Source organism: Lacerta agilis, chromosome 2 (genome assembly GCF_009819535.1).
Source record: "Lacerta agilis isolate rLacAgi1 chromosome 2, rLacAgi1.pri, whole genome shotgun sequence".
NCBI lineage: Eukaryota > Metazoa > Chordata > Lepidosauria > Squamata > Lacertidae > Lacerta > Lacerta agilis.
Window position 1 is genome coordinate 10,735,942 of NC_046313.1, and position 12,101 is coordinate 10,748,042.

A 12,101-nucleotide genomic window follows, 5' to 3' on the forward strand; every position below is an offset into this window, starting at 1 on the left:
ATGCCCTCCCAAATCAGAAACCTCAAATGAGGAGGAAAACTATTTAGACAATAGTGCTGGTGAATAACTCAAGTGGAACTACCAACTCTGTGAAGTGAGAGAGGGAACGCAGATGCCAGTATTTCCAAAACACGCTTTAAGGTCCCAGGCCCTCGCCTCGTGACCCACTCATTTAAATGGATGCACGCCACTCTTGTCTGGAGTGAGGAAAGCAAGCTCCCACCCATGAAGGTTTTTGGTTTTTAAGGAAAGCTTGAATGAGGGCAACGGAAGTTAAATTTGAAGCACTGCCTGGAGCTCTGCTAACAAGAAAGCTCAAAGCCCATGTCAGAAGGAAAGTTGGACTTACTCAGAGAATCCTTTCCACTTGAGAAGATACTCCACTTGACCCTTCACAACACGCCTGTCTAGAACCTTCTCCACAACATATTCCTCCTCCTCTTCAGAGGACGAACTATCTGCTGTCCTCCTGTTTCTCTTTCCCATAGCGCAGAGGTTGCACCTAATGCACAAGGGCTACCCAATTCCTGCAAATCGGAAGGGAAACGTTAATTGGCGATAACTGAAAACGGGCTTCTGTTTCCAGAAATCTCACAGTGCATCACCCACTCTGTAATGGCACATCTCTCAAATGTTTCACTCTCTGCTGGCTAATAGTCAAGGCTACAAGGGGGTCTGAGGGCAGAGGAGACTAACAATTACTATATAAATAAGCTAATTTTAAAGGAAGAAGGGAATAAACAAACAAAGCATTAGGTCTTTTCTTCCAGGCCATTTTCAAGGTGTATGATTAAATGTAACAATTCCACAGAGCCACATTATATGCCAAACCTACCCGCATTCACCTGAAATATCAACCATACTGGTACTAGTCATTAAGGATTGTCCCAACTGAACAAATTGTGATGCTCACTCAGTAGCAAGTAAAGAGGCTGCATTTATCTCAAGATAAATAAACAGGCATGGCATAAGATTATTTCACAGGGTGTTAAATACCAGCTCTTAGCATAGCAGGTCAAACTGGAGCTAATTCAAGAAAATCTTTAATAAACATTATTTATCTTTTAAAAAAGAGAGAGAATTGCTTGGGTGCTCATTATGAATATGAAACTCCTGGTGGGTGGGTGGGTAAGATGTATGCTTCAAAACAGAATTCCCCTCAACAGCATATAACATTTTATTCTCTCCTCCTGCAGTAGCCAATCACTTCTGAAAAGGAGCAGAGCTTCAATATCAGCTACTGTCTACGTTTTAATTTTTATCACATATATACAGCTTTTAGCAAGGAAAATGATTTACCACCTTCTTCTTCTCATTTGGACTTTACAGCAGTCCTTCAACCGTTTCATTTTTTGCAGACATTATTTAGGAGATCAGAAGCTCAGAGAAAACAGGCTTAGGATCATGCTGTTGGGTTCATACTGAACAGAAAGAACGCCTGTGCTCAAACTCCTGATTAAGTGGGTGTAAATCTGCACAGTGTAGACCAAGGGTCAGCAAACTTTTTTAGCAGGAGGCCGGTCCACTATCCCTCAGACCTTGGGGGGGGGCGGACTATATTTTTTTGGGGGGGGAGAAAATGAACAAATTCCTGTGCCACACAAATAACCCAGAGATGCATTTTAAATAAAAGGACACATTCTACTCATGTAAAAACACACTGATTCCTGGATTTTAGGTGACTGGGCCAGATCCGGCCCCCGGGCCTTAGTTTGCCTACCAATGGTGTAGACGCTTCCAGCTACTATGTTTCTCTAGGGCCAAATGTGAGGAAGGACGGATCATAAAATAAGCCATGCTGGAATGCACAAGCCTTGTTACTGAAGAACTGGAAGCTGCGATCTAGGAAATGTTTTGTAACTTACACCAGTTGCATGAATGTAGAGAAAAATTGGTTTGTATCCCTAGATTTCCCCTATTTTGCATGCTATTTCCAAAGAGAAGATTAGATCTATTACTTTGTGGACAGTGACTTATGGTAGTGGCATAGGTGCCTATCAGCTGCGGATTTCAGGAATATGAAGGGAGGGAAATCAAGTACTTCAAAGAGGAAAGATCCAGAATTTTTTTTAAAAAAAGGGAAACGAAAAAGAATGAAACTCAATTTTGTTCTGCTGCAACTTCTTGTCACAAACACATTTTCTTAAGAAATGAGAGCCGGTGTGGTGTAGTGGTTAAGAGCAGTAGACTCGTAATCTGGTGAACCGGGTTCGCGTCTCCGCTCCTCCACATGCAGCTGCTGGGTGACCTTGGGCTAGTCACACTTCTCTGAAGTCTCTCAGCCCCACTCACTTCACAGAGTGTTTGTTGTGGGGGGAGAAGGGAAAGGAGAATGTTAGCCGCTTTGAGACTCCTTAGGATAGTGATAAAGCGGGATATCAAATCCAAACTCTTCTTCTTCTTCTTAACATTAAAAATAACTTTGAAAAGAAAGTTAAGATAGTTGGGCCGGCACTTTATTTTGTTTCAATGACTAATTAAAATAATGTAAATGTACATTCCAAAAAAAAATGGGGGGGAAGGAAAGGAAAGGAAAATATATTGGAGTGATGACTAACCTGTGTTCCTCCAGAAGTTTTTGGACTATAACTCCCCCCCCCCAATCTCTGAACACTGGCTATGCTGGCTGCAGATGGAAGTTGGGAGTCCAACATGTGGAGAGCCACATGTAAGGCACCTCTGTGCTGGGGGTGGGGTGGGGGGTAACAAATGAGAAATACTCTTGTGGAACAAAAGGGTGGATTTTTAATTTTTTCTGCCCCATTTAACATTACTTGTAGCCCCACTCAACATTCAAATGTAGCCCCACTTCTGAATTGTTAAAAGCCGATGGATGACATTATCTGAAATTTGGATATCGCCACTGCAAAAATCAAGATATTTATACCCAAAGAATAAAAGTTGCAGCCACGTTTCTGAGTATGCAGTCTTTAACTGGCGAGTGTGTGATGCAAGTAACACGCCAATAAAATTACTTAGAAACCTCACATTAACAAGAGAAACTTCTCAAAAGCAGAGTTGAAATGACGAAAAACTGAAATGGATTGATTATTTCAACAGACTAGTGCCTCACTGCTACGACTACAATAAACTGGACTGTGGTCATGCTGGTATTCATGGATCAGTAGTTAAAGTTCTGTCACAGCTAGTTACAAAAAGGTATATTTTTCCAGGGATTTATAACTTGGCTATAAAAATTCACTGCAGCTTGAAATATGGGCTTATGAGGTCTCAGACCCTGAGTGAAGTTTAATACCACCCCAAAAAAGGTATGTGTCTGTGGAAGAGAAATCAATTACACCATTTGAGTTACAAGACTGAAAAAGTAGTTACAGTTGCTTTGTGCTCTTATAAATTACACAGCTTCCAATTTTAACAAGTTTGAATTTAGCAGATGATTAGTTCATAAACACTGTGTGGTCCAGCTGTGCTTAGCAGAAATTTTATTTAACTTTCACTTACGGGTTGCCCTCACCGCCCCACCCCTACTGCAAACATTTGCCATTGTGAAACACGCACACCCCTATCACAATTAATTGCACATTCCATATGCAGACATGAAATTAGGTGTTGCAGTCTTGAACAAAACACAGTAAGAGGGCTTATAAATGGGAGTTCTTAATAATTTTCCAAATGGAGACACATTACAAGTTCCCTGGAAAGTGCATATTTTTTTTAATAAGGCTATTAAATGTGTTTTTAAAAGAAATTAACACAACAACAACAGAGAGACTTATTTTGACGGAAACCAGGAAATTCCATGTTGAAGCAGGCTCCCATTTCTTAGCTGGAATTTCCTGACTTGTGTCAGTTTAGGTCAGACAGCTAACATATTAAACGGTTATTATAACAGATTCTTTGCCCATAGGAGCCTGCCTGGCAGGCCTGTCCCAGAGCAACATAGTAACCAGTGCAGCCTGAACAAAATGCGCTGAATTGTGTCATTTTAAGGAGCCAATGCTCCTGGACAAGTACACTCCCAAACAGTATGTAGTTGTGGGCATGCTGTCGTTTACTATACAGATTATGCAAAGCTAGCATCCTATATACGGAGAAAGATCATATGGAGATAACAGATGAAGACAGCATGCAAAAAAGTGTGTGTGCTTTTGTCGAAAGGCAGCTGTCTAAAAGTAACAGGTTTCTACTATCTTCCCCATGCAATGGACAGAAATAATGCACTTTATTCCTGCTGGGGCTTCTGAGACTAAATCTCTAGGGAAGCAAAATAAATGAAAGGGGGGTGGGGTTCTGCTCCATCTGACACATCAACAAAACTGCCAACAATGACTGGGATTATGCTAGAATTTTACACAATGTTAACAACATGCTGTTAGCTACTTTGTCTCTCTATAATGGAAGCATTTGCACTTGGCAGTGGTAATGACCACATTAAAACCAGCTGAGTTAACACTGTATGCAACCATAATAGTGCTTTACACTCTTGATTTAAAACTATAGTATCTTGAAAAACCTAAGAAGTTAAGTATCTCCCTGTCTGGAAGCAGGATCTGTTTAGTATACAGTATCTTCAGGAGGCTGCAATCCATAAAATATTCCAGGGAGTGGATACTGAAAAAGAACCATATACATTTAAACTATGGTTTTATAATTTGTAAACCCTGAGCATGGTATTTTAGCTAATGAACACTAAGTGACAGGACATGGAGGCCTCTGTCCCCCCCCCCCCTTACTACACCATCTTGCAGTGCAGGGATAAGACTACTATTGTCAGCAATAATTCACACGTTTCTCCTGATAGTTAATGAAGTAGTCTTATTCGTGCAAGGACTTCTGCCAGAACAATGGGAATGGGACAACTTCTCTTCCCTCTTCCCACATGTCCCCTGATCTGGAGGGTTGGGAAAAAACCCAGAACAGGTTGAGAGGAAGTCCTATTGTGCAAGCAGAAGTCCTTGCACTAATGGGACAACCCATTTTCTTAATGAGGATCAGCAACATGAAGTTTGGCTTGCAATGGTGCTAGTATGCCATCAAGTTCCCTAAGAGACTCCTATGACTCAGGGCTAAAACAGGGCTCAAATACTGTCAACTTAGAACATAGAGCATACCCATTCTCTAGCGGAATGAAACACCCTAATCGGTCAAAACAAACACGGCTACCTACCTGTAACTCTAATCAGTGTTCGTTTATGCATGTCAAACAAGTCTACAGGACCAACCACTGCTAAATACCTTCATAATTTAAAGGTAGCTGTGATAGTAAAGTTAGACAAATTAGTGCTGTCCAGTTTTTAGGAGGTCTGTTTGAATGATTTGAAACATATATGCCAAGATAAGTATGATAAACTCTCTAATTGGCATTTACTATACCGGAGCTGAAATATTTTATGACACTGTACCACTATGATAATCAATATCCTGCAAATACCTAAAAGAGGAAAATTAATATGCTTGTGAAATCATATTATGTATGCCTAACACAAAGATGTAACATCTAGCATACAATGGTTGAGAAATGGTTGCGGGCCAACCCACTGAGGCCGAATGCAATTGTTAGCAGGCCTTGTGACTTAGAGAAGATAGGGATAATTATCTTTATAGGGCCAAACCACCCTTGTAATTAAGTTTAAAAGCGTGTAGATGCTTTTGGATCCCGGAGCCAAAGTGACTTAAGGAAAGATTTCTGGGTGGTATATCGTAGGGACATTTATTTCTAAATTCTTAAGACAAGAATAAGCTTATAATTCTTGATATAATAATTGGGGGGGGGGGGAGTCCTACAGCACATGCTAACACATTTAATAGTACATATGTGAACTACGGCAGACAAAACAACTACTTCCTCAGACCCCCAGCACATGAGATAAAGACATGGGCGTAGCCAAGGGGAGCAGGGAGGATAGCCATCCCCCCTAGATCAAGTAAAACAATAGAAATACAGTGGTGCCTCGCAAGACGAAATTAATTCATTCCACGAGTGCTAATGTATAGCAGAAATTTCGTCTTGTGAAGCATGGTTGGAGGAAGCACGGCTTTACGGGGGGGGGGGACGAAAACATTTTGCAAGTCGCGGCTATACGAAACTTCGTCTTGCGAAGCACCCTTTCGCTAGCGAATGCCTTTTGTCTAGCGAGGCACCACTGTACTTAACTAACTGGCCAATCACATCAGTTCTGCCCCCCCAAACAAAAGTCCTGACCCCCCCCCAACAAAAATCTTGGCTACACCCATGGACAAAGGAATATATCCTGAAGGCAGACACAGCATACATACGTAGAATCGCCTTTATGTTTTTATTTGACCTGGGGCCCTGTGGTGAACAGCAGGTAAGAAATCTTAAAAGTAAATAAATAATAGGTTCAGTCCACTGAAATGAACAAGATCCAATAACATGGTGCAATCCAACATCAGCGCACCCATTCATCTGCATAGATAAACTCTTTATTAACACATGTATTTTTGTCAATATTACGGGTTGCAAATTTTACTTAAAATTTGGAGGAAACTGATGTGGCTGTTGCTAGTCTTTTGGCCCAGTATGAGGGAGACTAGTGCTATAATAGCAAGTACAGCATTGAGGCCCAGATAAAGAAAAATAAAGTTTACAAGTAGCTTTTTTACTTGCAGTTGAAGGACCAAACCATAAACCTTAGGCTTTATTCAGCAACACAAACACAACTATTACTAAGTCTTCTATACGTCTATGGAAAGTGATAATGGAAGAAAAGAAAATAATAATTAGAATTTTGTATGTTTTATGTAAGCCCCAGTGCCATCTGTTATTTGTAAGCCATATGGAGCTGGCATTTACAATATTCTGGTGATACTGTAAAGCAATCTCAATAACAGAGCATTTAAGATTTAAACATTTAGTTACAAAAACATAATCAAGATATGCATTTCCTATAGTAATTCCCAGTCCATAAAGTTTTGTTATGCTTCCAGCAACACTTACATTGTGCTATTTGATGCAAAAACAATCCCTGTGAATGTCTCACACTTAAAATTTTAAACACTAACATAACCCCCACCAATGGACTGAAAGAAAAGCTCTGTTAAGTCTGCCCGTGTACCAGAAAGTTTATATATTGAAGAAATGCCTAAAACCCTATTACACAACAAGAAGTAGTAGTAGTATGGCTAAAAAGCAGTAATTAAATAAGAACCCAAGGAGATCCCTGATGGATCCGGCCAAAGGCCCATCTAGTTCAAAATCCTGTTCCCACAATGACCCAACAAATTATTATTTTCTATTCAATCACTTACCTGCCCTTCACCATAAGGTCCCATGGTGAGTTATAGCAATTTAAAAATACAAAATTAAAAACATGTTAAAACAAATGTCTATGGGAAGCCTGCCAGCAGGGCACTGGCAACAGCATTAAATTAAATATATTCATTGTAATTAAAGATTTTTGTTAAAACTAAGATAACATTTTGTCACCAGGCCCCAAATTCCCTGCATTTACAATTTTTTTGATCAGTGTGCATTTAATAATGTACCATAGCATAGGGATTCGGTACCATGCTGCAGGCTCATGTACCCCTACTCATACAAATTCACATTGTAAGCTACTCATTTACATGATCACGTTTTATTTTATTTCTACACTGTATTTAGACAACTTTCAACTATGGTGCATCGGCACACTTAATTCCAAACCAGGTTAGGAGAACACAGGGAAATTTCAGTACAAGAGGTAAGGGACAGAATAGAGATACGTGATCCTGCACCCATTCCCAATTCCTAACCAATGGTTCTAAGTTATGAATCTTCTAGGTAGATTTTATCGCTGCAATGACCATGATTCTTTATCCAGCTTCTTTACAAACATTTACAATCTTTACAAACATTTACAAACATGCTTTAGACATTCCAACCAAGGAAGATGCATGTGATAAAGTGGGATTTTCTGTTGGTGAGACACAGGACAATTAAGGCAATTTAAAAACCTCTTTCTTAGTTACTAATATCAGAACCACACAAGGGCCCAGATTCAAATTGAAATCTTTGCCTGACAGTTTTTCTTATTCTAGATGCCATGTCGATCTAAAAATAATTTGTTATTTTTAACAAAATCTGTTATTTCTCAATTACTATACCTTAAGTTTCTTTTTAAAAAAACCACCATTAATTTGGAGAGGAGGAGGCCGGAGGAACATCGCCTGGCTATTGTTTTATTGTTTTATTGATTTAATATGCTGAAACCGCTTTGAGATTTTTATTAAAAAAAATAAAGCAGTATAGAAATAAAATAAAATAAAATAAAATCATAAAATCTTTGGGGCATACGGAAACAGACACTTACCCATAAGCAGAGAGTTATTGTAAATCAAAAGTATGAATTCCACAGCCTAATGATACAAAGCTTTGGATCCAAAAATTCCACTGTGTTAGAAGACCATTCCACTGACCGGAAGGATTGAGTGTCCCCCCCCCCCCCGTCTAATACCCCCAGACTGCTTCAGATTATCAGAGGACTCCATAATTTTATTTTATTTATGCATTATTATTTTTTGGAGGATAGAAATTATTTTTCATTTGTCCAGTGCAATCTTTGGAGTCAAGTCTACTCTGCAGTTTCCTTTTGAGCAAAACTAAATTATACAAATGTGCTGAGTGCATATAAAGCTTGGTGATGGAGGGGGTCAGGTTCAAAGTTCTGTTCAACCATGAAGTTCATTGCATGGCCCTGGGCAACTCACTGTCCGACAGTCTAACCTACCTCGCATGGTTGTTGTGAGGACAAAAAGGATATCAAAAATTACCCTAGAATAAAAAGGCAATTTCAATAAATTACACAAATGTTACCTGATAATTAAGCTAACAGTCTGTTTTTAAGAAACCTGATGAAATTCCTGGATCCTGTCAACCAACCTTCACAAGGCTTGTTTTAAGTTCAGTTCTTGGGCCCACTCCTTGCTAGAGCCCACAAAAAGTCACGTGCCTGTAGAAGTTCCAAGCAGATATTCGGAAAACTAAGATAATGGCTGAAGTTTAATCTTCTACCAAAAATTTGATGAAGGGTTTGGCAGTGCCTCTTTTAATGCGCAGTATAGTTTTGTACTCCAGTATCACTCCAATGCATTTGTCAAACAAATTACATTTAAGCTATATAGCCTAGAACTTAGACACATAAAACCAAAATAGTATTGAACTTTCATCCACCCCGTGCAAGGGTACCCTTGGCAGCCTCTTAACCATCCATTATAATCCAAAGCAATTTCTCTCTGTAGCAATTTAAAAGCTGTAAAAAATATAATGGCCGATGACAGGAGAAACAAACCACACCAGAAGTTATTGAACCTTGTAGGTTCTCTCAAGTGTCTCTATTGACATTTAAGTGTGAGTTATTGTGCCACAATATCATAAAATGTGCTCAGTGTTGCAGATATATTGTTATTTAAATGGCACCCCAAAAAAATCAGCTCCAAAGAAGAGGTAGCTACATCTTACAGAAAGAGAAAGCTTTCTTATAACCTTGCAGCTGTGCAATAGGAATTTCAGTTACTTAATTTAGAGAATTGATACAAATGGTTCCCCCCCACACACCCTGCTTATCGCTCACTTGGTTCACAAACAGAAAAATCCAACAGACTTCAATCTCAGAAGTGTAGTTTATGAACAAATGGTGCAATGTGGACTTAAAAAAATAAATTTATAGAAGAATTCATTTCACAATTTATTAAAAACTATTTCTGCTTCTTGCTAAAACACATGACCGTTCTTCTGCTGCATTTACCACTGCAATAAATGGCTTGGCCACAATCCTGATATGAAATACCTAAGACTAGTGTTGTGTGCTTTGTAGGACTCCTGTCACAGGTTGACGCTCTTCTGCCCGATCCTAAACACAGACTTGTGTTATAGAAAGAAAACTGTATATGCAGCTTCCTAAGGTTCTGGATGGAGACCAGATTTTCCCATTCTCTAGCATTATGTTTTATTATCAATAAGGTCCACAATAGCCCACATTTCTGTCAGAAGAAAAAGAATACCCCCAAAACTTTTGTACCAGGTACCCTTGGGTCTGATAAAGAATCTAATATATCTATGACTTGGATCCTAACTAGGCTTCCACTAACTGAAGGGACTCCTTCCATTCACAGACAGGACTGAGAATCCAGCAGAGGAACCTGCCAGCAGAGGAGCAGGGAGGGCATTTTTCACCCATTTCCCACTATACCTGCAGTACCCCAACCTCCTGGTGCTACATCCAAATTCCCAGCCCTATCCCCCTATCCGCTCTGGTAACACTAGAGCACAACCTTCACCTGATCATCTTCCCAAGGTGATATGTGCCATCATCTGCAGCAATGTCTTTCTGCATTCCACATAGGGCAAAACAGGCCTGGCTGTCACCACACAAAATAATAAATGGGCATGAATCTGACAGTAGAAATGACACTATTTGAAGCCAGCAGAGGACCATTTCAAATTCCCAGGACACTCTGCAAAGTGATCTTGGAGTAAAGGAGGTTCAAAGGAAAACTGTGACACAAAACCACTGAAGTACAACACTTCAAAGGATTCAAAGGATTCAATCCTTTGTGGAAAGGATTTTTAGCACATTATATCTGTTAATTGGCTTACCAATGTCAGGATGTCTGTGTTAACAACTGTTTCGTGAATTGCCACTATTAAGTACTTTCATTTCCCTCTGAACTCATTGTATACAAAACCTTCTGTACAAATTTTACCTTTGTACAGTGGGCTAGTTTCTACACATACTCACATATGCTTCTCTATCCTTCAATTCAGCGCTCAAGGGCACATTCCAGCCAGCCAAAGAAAAGTCCCAAGTAAAGATGCAAAATTAAAACCCACTCCCCCCGCCACCAGGAACAACAGAAACTTTGGAAGAAAGAGGGAAATATGCAATATTCTTTTTTTAGCACCCTTTACTGGAAATGACTTTGTTGCTTTAGGAACATAAAACTATTATCTGCAATTTGGTTTCCCATAAAATTATCATCTTTGGTTTATACTTTGGAGAGCCAGTTTGGTGTAGTGGTTAGGAGCAGCAGACTCGTAATCTGGGGAACCGGGTTCGTGTCTGCACTCCTCCACATGCAGCTGCTGGGTGACCTTGGGCTAGTCACACTTCTCTGAAGTCTCTCAGCCCCACTCACCTCACAGAGTGTTTGTTGTGGGGGAGGAAGGGAAAGGAGATTGTTAGCCGCTTTGAGACTCCTTCGGGTAGTGAAAAGCGGGATATCAAATCCAAACTCTTCTTCTTCTTCTTCTTCTTTATTAAAAGTACAGTTTATTAAGGCAATAATTACAAACTGAATTTACTTTTTGTTACAAACGGTGTTACAACCTGCTGAACTATAAGGAACCTAGATCGCTTTTGCTTCTGCCAGTTTCAGTACAATAAAACAAATTATGTCAGCCTTCAAGTGTCAAGCAGACATATAAAGTACTTAATTCCATTTTTAAAAAGCTGAGAAAAAGAGTGGCAGGGAGGAGAGGACCAAAAGGCAATGAATACGACATGAAATTCAATCATTATCATTTTTTCTCAGCTATCATGACCAGTTGTTTATATTTGTCAATGGATTTATAATGGACCTGAAAACATCATGCCTAGCCATTGACAATACTTGCTGGGCCTGATGGGAGTTGTAAGTTCAACAACATCTGGAGGCCCAAAAGTTCCCCCAGACTTGCTCTACCCTTTCATGTGTCCCATTTATTTATTGATTTGGTGTATTTCCAAGCATAGACCACTTTCTTCTACATGCTGCAAAAGATGGAGGGATATAAAGTAGGCGGGGAGTCAGAGGTTGTGCTGCGCAGAGGCTTGCAACCATGCTGCAGGAGGGATAGGTTTGGCAGAATCCCAGTCTGCATTCCTGCGCTAAGTAACTAAAGATGTTCTGGATTCTGCAACATTTGAAAGCACATCTGGTCCTAAGTGTTCTGCTTGTTTTGTAATCCAGTCAAATGCAGTAGCAGTGCTATCATCACTTACATTTCTGCCTTTGAAACTTGGATCCAACAGATTTGCAGCGGCAACAAATTTCTGTTGCTCTGTACTTTCCCCTACTCCCTGTTCTCTTGAGGCCCAGTCAAGCCAAGGGGACAGAGACAGATCCACCAACTATGTTGTAACAAGATGAAGACGCAACTT

At 39.9% G+C, this 12,101-nt stretch overlaps 1 protein-coding gene across 2 annotated transcripts in view; it reads right to left on the minus strand.

The window, feature by feature from the left end:
* The window catches only part of CBX5 (chromobox 5), a 43,452-nt gene that overhangs the window by 15,324 nt on the left and 16,027 nt on the right, over positions 1-12,101 (minus strand). For both annotated transcript variants that reach the window (XM_033138572.1, XM_033138571.1), the window contains exon 2: positions 350-527. In XM_033138572.1, the coding sequence (XP_032994463.1) occupies positions 350-486 (137 nt within the window). In that variant the 5' untranslated portion in view covers positions 487-527. The remainder of the gene's footprint in view (positions 1-349; positions 528-12,101) is intronic.